This window comes from Nematolebias whitei, chromosome 13, assembly GCF_014905685.2.
Source record: "Nematolebias whitei isolate Nwh7 chromosome 13, NemWhi1, whole genome shotgun sequence".
In the NCBI taxonomy this organism is placed as follows: Eukaryota; Metazoa; Chordata; class Actinopteri; order Cyprinodontiformes; family Rivulidae; genus Nematolebias; species Nematolebias whitei.
The window spans coordinates 3,146,692-3,162,967 of NC_056510.1; the positions used below are offsets into that span (position 1 = coordinate 3,146,692).

Sequence of the window (16,276 nt, forward strand, 5' to 3'; positions counted from 1 at the left end):
TCTTGGTTCTGTTGGACCGTGGTTCCTGGAGGACCTCTTGGTTCTGTCAAGTCATTAAAGCGTCTTTGTGAAAAAGAGAGCTCCTCCTGTTTGTTTCGGGTCGACAGAGCACCAGGGACGAAGGTGGTCTTTACCCCCTGCTGGTTCTGGTTCAGGACCACCGAGAACGCTCCAAAGATCCCCCGACCTCCCAGTGAGAACCGGACACCAGATACTAGTTCAACACACGAGTTCTATTTTTAAAAGAAAAACTAAATATGTATTTTTTCCCAGTGTGGTTCTGTGGAAAGGTTCTAAACAAGTACTATCTTACCTGCTGCAGACGGCTCTCTGAAGGAGAATCATTTTCTGAAGGATTGACGAGCTAATGGCTGGTCAGAGCAGGGTTCTTAACCTTTACATCGCCATCAGTTTCACCGTACACGGTTAGTTTTATATTTGTGACGCAGCAGCAGCTAGCTTTAGCACGGTCAGCGCAGCGTAGTTCACTTCCTGCAGGAACGCCTGAAATGTCAAATTAATGGTCGTAAAATAAAGTACACAACGTTTTTCAGCGTTCCACGTTGATCTGCTCCGACAAGCCATTAGCTCATCGATCTGGTCTGAACTCCAAACTGAGGTCGCTCAAAGAGCCATCTACAGCAGGTAAGATATTAACTGGTCATAACCTCGTCAAAATGTCTAAATTATAAAAGAACAGCAGGAGGTTAATACAATAAGTGACTGAAACTGTTTTAAATTAAAAATCAAAGCTCAACGAGGACGTAACATTTTAGCGTTGGACACTTTTATTCAACGTTTTGTAATTCTTAGATTCAAACAGAAAATTTAAATCTGATTTTTTTTATGTCTCCATCATTTACAGTTTGGTAGTAACTTAATATTTTCATCGATTTTGATCTTAAGATGATGTTTGCATCTGTTGGCGTAAAGTTAAATTTAAGGAGAAACTAACTTGATTTAAAAAATGGGACGAGGCGGAACGTTTCACCAACGAGCTTCAGTTAAACTTAAAAAACATTTTATTAGTTTGGACGTTTGAAAATAAACGACATGAAACAGTAAAAATGTGAAAACAAAAGCCGACGTTTATTTCTGCTTTCACGATGATATGACTTTATATCTCAACATTTTCAAACTGAAATAAAAATAATTCTTCTGAACGCGGTGGAACAAAACGTGCAGATAAGAAGTTTAAACGCTTCATTTGAACATGTTGGAGCTACAAACCGTGCAAGACGACAGAAGGGAAGTCGAACATTTCGTCCACGTCTCGTGTTTTCATTGGACTGAGACCATCTAGGCCCCACCAAGGTTTCTCCAATGTTCCTATAAGTTCAGGTCCCTGCATCTGTTACTGAGCGATGGATCCTCAGTAATGAGGGCGTTGCTTCGGTCGCTTGTGGTGAAGAATAGTTGAACCTAAAGAGAAAGCTCTGGATTCACTGGTCAGTCTGCGGTCCAACCCTCACCTGTGCTCACGAGGTTCGGATCAGGACTGAAAGAACCAGATCTTGGCCAGGCTCGGCCTCAGTGGAGCTGCTTCTTTGCATCATCAGGTTTTCCCGACACGACTCGCTGGGAAGAGTCCCCGAGGCAGACCCAGAACTCACTGAAGGGATCCTTTCTGGTCTGGAAGTGCCTCGGGGGTCCCCCCCCCTCCCAGGAGGAACTGGAAAATGTTCTCGGGATTCTCTCCTGGACCTGCTGCCTCTGACCCAGCTACAGATAAGACGTAGAAGATGGAGACGACTCTTCAATTTGACAACACGGTAAACTGTTTCAAATGAGCATCAAACCGTCTTTAACCTTCAGTCCGAGTTTAACCAAAACTACATTACCCAAGAAAGGTTTGCAGTCTCAATCATCCAGGTAGATAACAACCAAAAAGGTTAACTCGTGTCATCTGGACCAATTAAGTGAGAAATGTTTCATCCCCATCCAGAGGACTTCCTCAGTCTGCGGCCTGCCAACCAGATCTGTCCCAGGCTGTTTGTGAGTAGCCAGTTGGCATCTGTCCTAAACATTTGCTTTACGATTGTTTTGGATGGGTGCTCTGTTTGCACGTGTTACGTCTACTTCTGAGATTCCAACAGGAGGTTGGTTTGAAACAGCAGTGATCTGGTCGGCGGGCCGTAGACTGACGAAGTCCTCTGGATGGGGACGAAACATTTTTCACTTAAAGAAACTGGTCCAGATGACACGAGTTAACCTTTTACGTTGTTAATTCAGTTTTCCCTGATTTTTTCCTTGAGTAAATCGTGGAATTCCAGGAGATCTACCAGAAAAGCAGAGCTGAAAAGACAAAAGTTAAAAGCGTGAAACACCTGAAACCTAAAACTGAAGATACCGTAACGCCCGTCGATTCGGCCGACAGGAAAACGTCCAACAAACGTTTGATCCATGATTAGTGTTTATTTAAAATACTTCATTTGCAAATCATTTCTTTCATTAAAAAGAACCGTTTCACAGCTAGTAGCCTACACAGTAAGCAAAAAGGAGCGGGGGGTGTTGGGTCTTTGCAGTGGTTCCCAACCATGGTCCTTGAGGAACACCATCCTGCATGTTTTAGTTGTTTTCCAGCTTTCACACGCCTGATTTGAATGAATGGGTGATTAACGGGCTTCTGCAGAACTTGATGAATTCAATCACTGAACCAGGAGCAGGAACCAACTAAAACATGCAGGATGGTGTTCCTCAAGTACCACGGTTGGGAACCAGTTTCACTTCCAGGCTCTGAGGGGGAGGTCAGTGTGGACCCACTCCCATCACGTCCACCTGACTCCCCCACAGCAGCTGTGCTGACCCGTGATCAGTGTAAACGTCCCATTTAAACACCCCCCCCCACAACAAACCGCTGACAGGAAGTTCACTGCAACTGTTTCCTGTCGAGTATTAAACACTAAACACCGTCTTAGATGAGGCGTGCTGTACGCGAGTCACACAATTAGATCAGGTTTCTGCCGTCAAACCTAATTTATGGTAAAAACTTGTCAAAGTTTTCGCTCTTCTAAAACCCTGGGAAAATAAATGGAACCCAAGCACCGATCCCTGATGTGCCCCGAGCAGACCAACATTGCTAAACGCTCTCGACTGGTTCATGTTTCTGTATAAAGTAACCGTAAACAGACGTAGTTCCTGATTTAAAAAGCTTTCACTGATGTTCGTCTGAATTTAATTTTTTAATGTTGTCCAGGGACTAGAACGCCGCCTCATCGTGTCAAGTCAGAAACGACCTGTTTAAACAGTTTTAACAGTTCAGAGTGCTAAAAAACAAACTTTTCTTTTGGAAATACAGGTCAAGTAAGAAATAAATAAAAAACTCATAAAATCAGTTTCTCCTGCAGCTTCCCAGTGTGAGCACGCCGTTCTGTGGTTCGGCGCCTGAGACCAGTCTGTTTGGAGCCCAGCGTCAGAGGTCAAAGGTCAGAGGTGACCCTATGAGAGCACGGCGTTCGAATGTCGTACGCCGATCAGGTTGTCCGCGCTGAGGGATCGTCTCATGGCCGCTCGACTCAGGTCTTTGTATTTGTCCTCGCACAGTCTGGAGATGGCCTGAAAACACAAACGCTTTCGAGTCAGAGTCACACGACACCCGTGCAGTCAATACAGATGTTTAGATGTTCTGAGCAGCCTCACCTCGAGTTTCTGGGCGCGCTGGTTGTTGAGCGGCTCCAGTGGGAAGTTGAGGTTGTTGTCGTCGGCCAGCTGCCGCAGGTCAAAGTAATACTTGGCGTAGACGCTGGCCGGAACGTTGATGTTGAACTGGAGCAGTTCCAGGAACTCGCGCTCCATCTCGTTCCTGGAGGGAGGAGAACCCAAGTTAACCCAGAGAACCAGAACCCAGAGAACAGTGGAGAATCCGTCGTGAAGAGGGGGAGTTGGAAACACTCCCCATCCCTCCGTGCATGTGAGCACGATAGATGGTGTGGCTTCATACACCAGTAGGTGTAACAGGTCCATGTCCAATCCAACATGGCTGCAGCTCTACGCCTGTCCGTCTTGTAAACTGCATGAGTTGAATAACGAGCGACGCGTCGACGTGAGGCGTCTCTAGAGAACCAGGCGGTCACCTCATGATCCAGTCAAATCCCTCCACGACGGAGGACGTCACCGCTTGTTGGAGGCAGAGTGACTTATCCACTTTTATCCACCACCAGGCACAAATGCAGAGCTAGGGGGTGACAAATGGTGGCTCGGCCCCCACAGATGAATCTTTGGCCACCCAAAGGGTGACCCTGGAGATAGAGAGCGTTTTTGTTTTTTTATCTTTGTAGCTTGTGCATGTATTGTGTGGCGCTAGCTCAGCGCTACGTCAGAGCTGGCTGGAAGTGGTCGACGGGGGGTGGGGACAGTTCAGTAGGAAGGGGGCTCAGTTCTGTTGACGGGGCGGGGCGCCCTCCTTGTATAACAGTAGAGGAAACTCTGTCTGTCTTCGGGATTACTGCGCTGTGATGTAATCGGATTATTCTCATCTGAAACGAATCACCTCTGGCTGCACACCAGAACAGACGCAAGTTGATTATTTTTCAAGTTACCCAAGACACATGAACATACGGCGGCAGCCATCTTGGACTTTGATGTGACAACACAGTTTTCGAAAGAAACTTCTCTCATGCTGAGATTTAGCCACAAACTGACGTGGATGCTGGACGGAAGGTGTGCCCCCCCACCCCCCAGCTCTTCGCTCGTGGCTCTAGATACTGTTTCGGTTGTGACGAGCGAACAGAGGACGACTCTTACTCCCAAAGTGAACACCAGCTGTTGGACGACGACGAAAACTTGAACAGAGCTCGATTGTAATCTAGCGCACATCTGCGCCCACTTCTCTGGAGTTTGGTCCTGTTCCTCCGGACCACAGCCTCCATCATCCTCCCTCATCCTCACAGTGAGGGAGGTGGTCGCCAAGGAGACAACATCCAGGATGCTTTGTTGGTCAGCAAAGGTGGAGAGAGGACGCACGAGTGTGTGATGTCTGGTTTCCAGGGGCAACTAATGGAGCGGGCGAGAGCCGGGACCATTATGTAGAAGCAGTGAGAGCACTTGAGACCCTCCCCTCTTATTTCTCTCTGCCCCCCACCCGCTCCTCTCCCCCATCCCTCCGTTCAGACTTGAACCAGCACACAAAGACACTTCAGTGGCCGCAATGAAAACAGAGCGGGGGGGTGGGGGGGTGCAGGTCAGGGAGGATGCAGAGCTCCACATCATGACGGCGCTCTCAGCCTCTTCTACACGGACAGGAAAAAAGCAATCGTAGGAGATGAAGCCGCGGTGCTCCAAGTGCCGGCTCCGGCCTCTTCAGTGGTCCGCAGCCCGACGGCAGAGACGCTGCAGCACTTCCTCCTGTTGGCTTCAAGAGCGTCTTATTATCTTCCTTTTATTAGGAGGACAAGAGTGCAGCACTGGAAGCCCCAAATAATGTTTTCAACTCGCATGTCGACTGTGAGGGACGCAGAGACCGTCCAGATGTACATAAATTGTCTTTTATTTCACACAACGTGTCCAGTGGACTTAAAACAACGTACAAATAAAGTCATGTTTTAACTGTTTAACTGATCTTTAGCAACAGGATGTCATTGACAGCAAACAGGAAGCGGTGCAGGGTCAAATCTGAGAACTAAAACCTGGACTGGAACCAACATGACCAGGGTTCAGGTCTTCAGAACTAAATGAGAACCGTCTGGTGAACATCAGGGTTGCCAGATCAATTTAAAAAGTCTTATTTACCACCTCCTTTTCTGTGCACATGTTCAACAAACACAACACACACCTCATCTTAGAAGATCTTTACTCAGCACACGTGACAGTTTAGGCCAAAATACTGTCATTTTAAAGCCACGGTACTTTAGTTCATAATTTCTTATCTGGCAACCCGACTGACATGGAAACTACAGCTTTTTCATGTAAACCCGCTCACTTTCCGTTTATTACCCCCAATAAATATTGAAAAAACACCAACAGAGCCTTGTGTCCACTACTCACATGTCCTCTACGGCGATGTCTTTGAGGATCTGACAGTAGTCGACGTTCCACACGGCCTGGTCGTCCCAGACTTTGGAGGCCAACAGGATGGCTCCCAGGACGGTGCGCTTCCAGTTGGCGGGGCAGATATCCAGCTCGGCGTAGGTCAACAAGCGCTCCAAGTACACCTTGAGGAGACAGAAGGTCCACATTTTAACGACCGGTGGAAAAACAAATATCGGCTGTCGTTACGAACTCCTGAAACCTACTGGTTAAACTCAACTAATGCTGCCAGAACCTACTAACTCAAAACAATCAGCTTTGAAATGTAATTTTAGTGGTAAACGGCTGATAAACGCGGGACGTAAACCATCTGAATGTTTCTAACCCTGACATTTTTCTTCCGTACGGTATTCAGCGCAGAACTCGCTGCAGGATTCAACAGTTTATAAATCAAAACGTTCGGCTCATTCAGGACTTTTGGTGTTCGTGCACTTGTTGAGAACAAAAAAGGTTAAATAATTTCATCTGGACCAGTTTCTTTAAGGGAGAAACGTTTCGTCTTCCATCCAGAAGACTTCATCAGTCTGCGGCCTGCCAGCCACATCTGTCCCATAAGTAGCCTTCACTGCTGTGTTTCAAGCTTTGTCGGCCATGTTTTTCCTCATTGATGATGAATGGAGCTCTCTTCACCTCCTTCAGACCCTTCGGCTGTTTACAACCTTTTACTGCTCATTTCAGCTTTTGGTTCTGCTTCAGCTTCTTTCAGCTCATATAAGCATCTTTCTACTTATTTTAGCTTGTTGTGTTTTTTAGCTACTTTCAGCTAATCTACTAATTTTGGCTGTTTTTTTTGTTCTGTTAAGCTTCTTTTAAAATCACTTTTTATGTTTTTTTTTTTCCTGCTAATTTAAAGATTTTTACATCCTAATTTCAGCATGTTTCTTTTAGCTTTCATCTAAATTCAGGGATTTTAGCTTTTTTTTTTTTTAATTTTTTTTAAGCTTTTCAGCTCTTAGTTATTTTTTTTGTTCAGCACCTTTCAGAAAAATCATTCGCTAACAAACATTCACAGCGTTTTGCAGAATGTGATTTGTCTAGTTTTATATTGTGTTTATGCCACTGTGCCTCAAGAGTGACTGCAGCAACTGTATTAATAATTGGTATCAAATGATTTTACTATAAAACACTTATTGATCTTCTTTGAATCACTGTATTGAGGGATTTATTGGTGAGCTTGAAGGAGCTTACTGCCCTCTGCAGTCCAAAGGATGCAACTACAACTGTGCCAAATCAGAGCACGTCACTTCTGATCAAACTTAGCCACGTTAATCCTTACAATTTATAAATAAAAAACAAAATAATCCTTACAACTTCCTGTCAGACAGGAAGTAGCAGTCAGTATTAGTTAACCATGGTAGCAGAGCACGGACTGTTGTTTGAAAGTAATTTACATTCATTTTAGCAGATAAAACTCTGTTTTTGTTTTATTTAAATTTATTTAACAACCATAAAGTTTACTAAAGTGGTCGTGCTGCGTTCAGGTACCTGTTGTGTTCAGGGCTGCAGAACAACCAGACCAAACTAAATCAGTGGCTTCAACAACAGAGTTTGAACACGGACCCAAAACAAAAAGAGTTCCTGTGAAAAGAGGTTTAGTTTCATCTCCCACCTGCAGATGAAGAATTAAGAAGAACGTGTCTGAAACGTGAACTTGAAGAGACCACCCAAAACTCTGCATGTGAGCTCATTTCACTTTGTTGACAAACGGCCGACGGAGGAAAACCTGCATCCTACTTTGTGTCTGGACGACAATAAACCACCGGAGAAGAAACGCCGGATCCTCAGAAGGATTGAAAACAGTGACGAGAACATCAGGGATGATTTCAGGAGTATGTAGGTCACAGCTTTATATATTTGTTCATCTTTACTTTTATGATTTTCTCTGTAATTAACCCAAACTCAGTGATGGAGGACTTTAAGACTTTGGCTCTGTGTCTGATTTAAGGTCAATAAGTTTGTGCCCCACCTCTTTTAACAAAACACCACCGACCTTATTACTGTGGAGACACTGATACACTCAGAGCTTCTCAGGTTGTTTATCGCTTCACCGTCATTAGAACTGAGTCCATGAAGTAGTTAAAAGTGCTAGTAGATGTAGCTAAAAGTGCTAGTAGATGTAGCTAAATATGCTAGTAGATGTAGCTAAATATGCTAGTAGATGTAGCTAAATATGTTAGATGTAGCTAAATATGCTAGTAGATGTAGCTAAATATGTTAGATGCAGCTAAATATGCTAGTAGATGCAGCTAAATATGCTAGTAGATGTAGCTAAATATGCTAGTAGATGTAGCTAAATATGCTAGTAGATGTAGCTACATATGCTAGTAGATGTAGCTACATATGCTAGTAGATGTAGCTAAATATGCTAGTAGATGTAGCTACATATGCTAGTAGATGTAGCTAAATATGCTAGTAGATGTAGCTAAATATGCTAGTAGATGTAGCTACATATGCTAGTAGATGTAGCTAAATATGCTAGTAGATGTAGCTACATATGCTAGTAGATGTAATCTGCAGCCACTTCTTCAGCTCGTCCTCCATCCCTCGCCCTCAGCAGGCAGAGGTATGTTTATATTGTCCTGTTGGAGCTCTGACAGCTGGTGTTCCTACATGTTTACATTAAACCCACAATGCTCAGAGAAACTACTTTAGCTCGTACTGTTCACACAAACAAGCGCTGGTTCTGGTCCCGCTGGAAGTCGTGTCCATAATTCACACAAGGCAGCATGGGGGCGAGGAACAAGGTGGACTGACAGAAAGGAAACGTGTCTGTGCATCAGTGCAAAGTTCATTCTTATAAGTGTGGAGGTAATTCCATCTTTGGAGTTTTGAACAAAACAAGATAAAAAAAATTAATTTTATATTAGTGGAAGTAAATTAAACATTTTGTTCTTATAACAGAAATAAATTTGACAAAACTCATGCGCTTACGAGCGTGACGATGGCGCACTCTGCCGTGAGCTGCGCGGCGCTGAAGAGCGTTCTGACGAAGCGGTAGATCAGCTTGTGCTCCGGGTCGACGAACGAGTAGTTCTCCGGTACCGGCTCTCTCTGTGTGGGACGAACACACACAAGTCTGAGGGATCGTTTTGGTCTCCTGTGAGAACCAGTTGTTGCTGTGAACACCTTGTAGGGGTAAACTCTGAACGACTGAAACACCAGGTCAGATAAAGGATAAACCAGTAGCTTTGACTGGACTGAACAGACACAAACTTCAGGGATGATTTCTTGTTTTCTGTAGAGGTGAGTGGAAATAAACTGATCGTTGAAACTTCCATGAATCTGTACTTTTCGCCCCGCCCATCTGATGATGAAGTCTCTGGTGATGCAGGAACCCCATGACCTCTGGGTAAGGTGGGCCTTGAACAGATCCTTGCCTTGCCACACTTTGAAGCTCCATTTCTGCAACATCCTCATACTCATCCTCATCAAAGCCACAGATCTTTATACCCTCCTTCATGCAGTCTTTCCATCTTGTTTTGGGTCAACTTCTCGATCTTGCTCCCTCAGCTAGCTCACTGAAGAGGAGCCGCTTTGGGATTTGGTCATCCATCCATGCTGCATACAGTGCATCCAGAAAGTATTCAAAGCCCTTACCATGAAGCTCCAAACTGCACTCAGATGTATCCTGTTTCCTCTGATCATCCTTGAGATGTTTCTACAACCTCAGTGGAGTCCACCAGTGGTCAATTCAGTTGATGTGGAAAGGCACACTCCTGTCTGTAGAAGGTCCCACAGTTGACAGAGCATGTCAGAGCACAAACACCAACCATGAAGTCAAAGGACTTCTCTGTAGATCTCCAGGCAGGATTGTGTTGAGGCACCAATCTGGGGAAGGATACAGAAACATTTCTGCTGCTTTGAAGGTCCCAGCGAGCTCGGTGACCTCCATCATTCAGAAATGGAAGAAGTTTGGAACCACCAGGACTCTTCCTAGAGCTGGCCGGCCGTCTAAACTGAGCGCTCGGGGAGAAGAGCCTTAGTCAGGAAGGGTCCAAGAACCCGATGGTCCCTCTGTCAGAGCTCCAGAGTTCCTCTGTGGAGAGAGGAGAACCTTCCAGAAGAACAACCATTTCTGCAGCAATCCACCAATCAGGCTGTACGTTAAAGAGTGGCCAGACAAAAATCACTCCTTAATAAAATTAATTAATAAAAGGCACATGGCCAAGATGGCAGCTCATCTGGAGTTGACCAAAAGGCACCTGAAGAACTCTCAGACCACGAGAAACGAAACTCTCTGGTCTGAACTCTTTGGTGTGAATGCAGGCGTCATGTTTGGAGGAAACCAGCTCATAACCAGGCCAATACTATCCCTACAGTGAAGCATGGTGGTGGCAGCATCATGCTATGGGGATGTTTTTCAGCAGCAGGAACTGGCAGACCAGTCAGGACAGAGGGAAAGATGAATGCAGCGATGTAGAGACATCCTGGATGAAAACCTGCTCCAGAGCGTTCTTGACCTCAGACTGGGCCGACGGTTAAATCACAAAATGTGGAAAAAGTGAAGCGCTGTGAATACTGTCCGGATGCACTGTGTGCGTCAGTGGAGACAAGTCCTCCTCGTGGTTTCAATGCCCGTGCATTTGGCTCTCATCAGAGCCTCAGTGCTGGTTAGGAGGTGCAGAAGATGGAAGTTCAAGGTGGACCAGGTCTCTATGGTAGAACTGAAACTACTACAGCCTTGTAAACCATCAGGTTGGTGCTGAAGGACAGTCCCTTGTGACTGAAACATCTTAAACTGAGCTACCTACCACTCAAGGTCACCAACTAGATTTGAAGATTTGTGCACTTTCTTGATCTCGGAATCATCCGTTATGATCTGAGCAAATGATGTTCCATGTTCACAAGGGCCCCATCGTTGTGATAGCTGTCGAGCGCTGCATCATCAGCGTACAGGAAATCACTCAGTGCAGCTGGGCGAGCTCCAAAAATCAGTCTTTAAAGGTGAACAGAGCAACTTAAGAGTATACGGTAAAAAGTATGTATTTACACAAAATCACAAGTTTCCTGACGTGCAGCTGAAAGTGCTGCTGAGAGGAACTGCTCCAACACAAAGTCTCCTCAGAGCGTTGGATGGGAAACACCCAACAGGTAAAGTGTGACATGGATCTAAATTAAAGAACTGAACGCAGAATTAACTCTGGAAATGTCATGACTCACTGATAAAGGGTGCAACTTCTCATCAAAGATGTCCAGAGACCTGTCTGAGTCCCTGTAAACAACAAACACCGTTAAACACCCCAACGTGTGAAGCTGTTGACCAAAATTATTTGATTTAAAAACAAAAGGATGGAAAACAAACTGACGGACGCCACCTACCTGTTTTTGATGTGGTAGTAGATCGCTAAAGTGACACTACGGAGAGAGGAAGAGAAAAATATGCCTTTGGTTACCTCTTCTTTTTTTTAACCACAAAATAAACAAGCGATAAAAGCAAACTCCCGCTCTGGATTACTGCGCTGGGACGTAACCAGATCGTTCTCCGGTGAAACAAATCATTTCCAGGCTACGTTTGCTGAGCGGCGGCGTGTTTCCGAGCGGATTCTCACCATTTGATTGTGCTTTTGAGGTTTGGCTGGCTGACGGTGCTGTCGTCGATGAAGATGGTGGAACAGGAGCTGTACTTCTTCGATAACGGACCAGGAGACACCTTGACACCCAGAAAACAAACAAAACAGCTCAGGTGTTGGATGAACAGCAGTTTGAACTGAGGAAATCAAGCGTCAGGTTTGGGGCAGAAAAGCAAAACAAAGAAACACATTTCTCCACTTATAAAATACGTTGGTGAGGTTTAACAATATTTTTTATCATCACAACCACTATCCTGCTTTAATCCAGTCCTTTAGTGTTTGATGGTCGTAAGTTGAATACAAAAGCAGCACGGCTCCTCGTAGAACAAACATGTAGAAGTCACGTGTATAACCAGACACTTACATGACTCACGTGGTGGTTTATGTGGTTGCTTTTCCTCCGATCCCGCACTGTAACAAATAAAAATAATTTTAAAAAAGGGCGAATAAATCACAGGGTTGCTTCAGTTTACTCCATAAAATACAAAAACTACTAAAGTTAAGATTTAACTGAAAAAGGTTTAAATATATTCCATCACGTTTCTTCAATTAAACACACAATTGAAAAAGACAGCACAGATAATTTAGGACTACAGTGTGTTTATAAGGTATACACATTATTGTGGAGGGGTCAAAGGTCAGGTTGACTGACGAGGACATTGTTCATGGTGTCAGTGGACAAAAGGATCCAATCTGATCTGTTCAAATCAAACGGATCAAATCCGATCTGTTCAAATAGAACGGATCAAATCCGATCTGTTCAAATCAAAGGGATCCAATCTGATCTGTTCAAATCAAACTGATCAAATCCGATCTGTTCAAATCAAAGGGATCCAATCTGATCTGTTCAAATCAAACTGATCAAATCTGATCTGTTCAAATCAAACAGATCCAATCTGATCTGTTCAAATCAAACGGATCCAATCTGATCTGTTCAAATCAAACGGATCAAATCGGATCTGTTCAAATCAAACGGATCAAATCGGATCTGTTCAAATCAAATGGATCAAATCGGATCTGTTCAGATCAAACGGATCTTGCTGCTTTCTGCCCAACCCATCACAGAACTGCACTCCTGGAACAGGAGAGGCGTACTGAGAGTGAAACAAACTCCAGTATGGACCCCTTCATGTTGGCACCATTAGATCCAGTCTGCTGATGTTATATGTTGATGTAGGTTTTCGGGGGCCGAGATGGGGTAGAGGTAGGGCAGCCGACCTGGGACCCCAAAGTCTCAGGTTCAATCCCCAGTCATTGCACATCTCGTGGTGTCTCTGAGCAGGACACTCCATCCCCAGTTGCTCCCCGGACACCATCAGTAGCTGCCCACTGCTCCACCTCGGGGTGGGTGGGTTAAATGGAGAGAGCCAGTTTCACCATTGTATGGGGCCGTACAATGATGACAACACGTACACATTATTATTATTATTATTATTATTATTATTATTATTATTCTCAGTCATCCAGGAAATGACAAACCCAAACATTTAAGAGCTACTGAACGTCTGTGTGGAGGTCCAAGCTTTAAACTGCTCCATGTTGGTATCAATATTATCAATATTTGGATTGATCTGCACAACTCTTCTTCTGTTACGTAAAAGTCGGATGAACATGATTGTTCAGACTGAGCTCACTTTGGATACGTGTCAGATTTAGTACCACACATGAAAAACACCCGGCTGGGTTGGATTTGGAAAATAAAAATAATTAATAATAATAATTCAGATACGGGTCACATGTGGGCAAACAAACATGTGGGCAAACAAACATGTGGGCAAACAAACATGTGGGCAAACAAACATGTGGGCAAACAAAGGATTTGGGTCATTTTTGGCTGCGGTGTGACCAAAGTCAAATTGGGTTAATCTTGTTAAATCAGCTGAAAGCTGCTTTCAGTAAAACAATTACAAAAATATCCTGATTATCTGAGTCTCTCAGTTAAAACTAACAGAAGTAAACTCAGAAAATGTGAAATTTAGCATGAATTATAAGTTCTTATGTGTTTTATACTCAAATAAAACACAAACAAGAAACGTTATTTTACAAAAAGACATTTTTTAATTTTATTTATAAACGGGTTACAGGCAGATTTTGAACAAACTTACTAAAGCATTAATTAAACTAATGAACTAACTTCCTTCCTGAATGAAGGATACATCCTTCCAGAAATCCTTCTTTCCTTCCGGACTTCCTTCTTTCCTTCCGGACTTTCTTCTTTCCTTCCGGACTCCCTTCTTTCCTTCCGGACTTTCTTCTTTCCTTCCGGACTTCCTTCTTTCCTGACGGACTTCCTTCTTTCCTGACGGACTTCCTTCTTTCCTGACGGACTTCCTTCTTTCCTGACGGACTTCCTAACTTCTGGGCGGATTCGATCCAGCGACCTTCTTGCTGAGAGGCAGCACCTCTACAAACTGAGCCACCGTGCCACACATTTAGTTTTATTTCTGTTTAAATTTGGTCATGTTTATGAATTTTGAGTTTTTGTTTATTTTTTAAATAAACTGTTACCCTTTTATTAAACTGCTTAGAAATAAAACCCTTAAAACAATAAATACTTCATAGAGCTCTAAAGAAGCTAAAACATTTGTCCGAGTTCTGGAAATCAGTATGTCAAAGTACCTGTACCTGAGGCAGCTTTTTTTTTTTTTAAATAAATGTTTAATAACTTAGTTTCCAGTTGTAAGTGCACATTTAGAACAGCTATTTTAAATGTTATCCAAATAATAACGGTAAATGACATATTTAATAACACTATCCAGAGGTGGTAGAACAGCGTAAACCTTAGGCGTGTTAAAAAGTGGAGCCAGTACAGAACAGATCCAACGCGGTGACATCTAATATCGGGTGCTTCTCTTCTGTTTGCTGCCCACACACAAAGGATAGTCGGGACTCTCTGATGCGTCACGTCACATTTACTCACCGTCGGTCTGAGACTTGCTAAGGAAGATGGTGCTCGCTCGGGCGTGGTCCGACGGGTTTGACTCCAAGGCCAGGTCTGAGGGAGCACAAAGTGTATGAAAAATTAGAAGCTGAACGATTTGTGACTTATTTCTCATTAATGCTCAGCGATGAACCCAAAGCAGTGGCCAGGAGAACCCAGACTGATGAATAGTGTGTTTAAATCTGAAGATCATCAAGAATCACTGCAACATAATGACTATATGAACATAATGTCTGTGAGTATACTTGACGCCTAAATAAATATAAATATATATATATAAATATGTAAAACACAGAAACAGCACTGCAACAAGGACGACTCAAAGCCTCTCTGTTCGAATCACGCTTCACAAAAGTCTGGGGGATTTGGGCAATGTTTGCATTTGTGAAGCAAGGAATGTGAGGAGAACCGCTGGGTGGGTCGGGACCCCGACTCAGCCGGTCTCAGACCCTCACAGAGCTGCAAATGTCTGAGAATCAACAGAAAGATGCAGGACAAGCCTGACAATACTAGAAATAAATGCATATAAAACATATGTTTTTATATACATACATATAAAAATGAATACAATAAAGAGTGAGCTCATGCCTGAACCACACACAGAAATACTTGAGATGCTTTTATACCCAGGGGTCTAAATGAAATTATGTTTGTGGTTTTAATAAAGGTTATTAATGAAAGTAAAATTCCTGGAGTTTTCCGTGTCTGGAAAGTCGTTCTCCAGGTTTTCCTTAACTTCCAGGGCAGCTGTGAACCTGCAACACCAGACCATGTGCAGTCAAACGGCTACAAGCACTAAGAGGTTAAATACACACTGGTTTAACATCTATGTTCAACAAAGACCAGTCACCTCATCTGGACAGACTCTTTGTGGGAGAAATGTTTCGTCTTTCATCTGAAATACTTCATCAGTCATGATGATCGATTGTTTAGGACACGTGGCTCCTTTTTGCACGTGTAAAGCCAGTTTCTGGGAACTCCACAGAGGGCTGGCTTGAAACACATCAAGGAGGCGCTATTTATAAGACAAATCTGCGTTGGAAGGCCTCCGACTGATGAAGTCTTTCGGATGAAGAACGAAACATTTCTCCCAAAAAGAAACTGCACAGATAAAATGACTTAACCTTATTTTGTGATTTATCTATCTGGATGATTGAGCTTTTTTTAATCTGACTCCAGTGAGATCAATATGTTGCAGATGCATGGTGAGCCAGAAGACTCATTTACATGCTGACTCTGAACCTGTGCAGGTAAAACACTACAGGTAAAACACTGTGCAGGTGAACACTGTGCAGGTAAAACACTGTGCAGGTGAACACTGTGCAGGTAAAACATTGTGCAGGTAAAACACTGTGCAGGTAAAACAATGTGCAGGTGAACACTGTGCAGGTAAAACAATGTGCAGGTGAACACTGTGCAGGTAAAACAATGTGCAGGTGAACACTGTGCAGGTGAACACTGTGCAGGTAAAACAATGTGCAGGTGAACACTGAGCAGGTGAACACTGTGCAGGTAAAACAATGTGCAGGTGAACACTGTGCAGGTGAACACTGTGCAGGTAAAACAATGTGCAGGCAAAACAATGTGCAGGTGAACACTGTGCAGGTAAAACAATGTGCAGGTAAAACAATGTGCAGGTGAACACTGAGCAGGTGAACACTGTGCAGGTAAAACAATGTGCAGGTGAACACTGAGCAGGTGAACACTGAGCAGGTGAACACTGAGCAGGTAAAACACTGTG

The 16,276-nt window shown here is 43.8% G+C and overlaps 1 protein-coding gene across 1 annotated transcript in view; it reads right to left on the reverse strand.

Moving 5' to 3' along the window:
* Nucleotides 1-2,846: 2,846 nt before the first annotated feature.
* The window catches only part of ccnyl1 (cyclin Y-like 1), a 14,524-nt gene continuing 1,094 nt past the window's right edge, over nt 2,847-16,276 (reverse strand). Inside the window, exons 2-10 of the mRNA XM_037686230.1 lie at nt 14,515-14,589; nt 11,959-12,005; nt 11,574-11,674; nt 11,344-11,379; nt 11,185-11,236; nt 8,956-9,075; nt 5,983-6,149; nt 3,640-3,802; nt 2,847-3,555 (exon numbers count right to left, since the gene is read on the reverse strand). Coding sequence (XP_037542158.1) covers nt 3,439-3,555; nt 3,640-3,802; nt 5,983-6,149; nt 8,956-9,075; nt 11,185-11,236; nt 11,344-11,379; nt 11,574-11,674; nt 11,959-12,005; nt 14,515-14,589 — 878 coding nt within the window. The 3' untranslated portion in view covers nt 2,847-3,438. The remainder of the gene's footprint in view (nt 3,556-3,639; nt 3,803-5,982; nt 6,150-8,955; nt 9,076-11,184; nt 11,237-11,343; nt 11,380-11,573; nt 11,675-11,958; nt 12,006-14,514; nt 14,590-16,276) is intronic.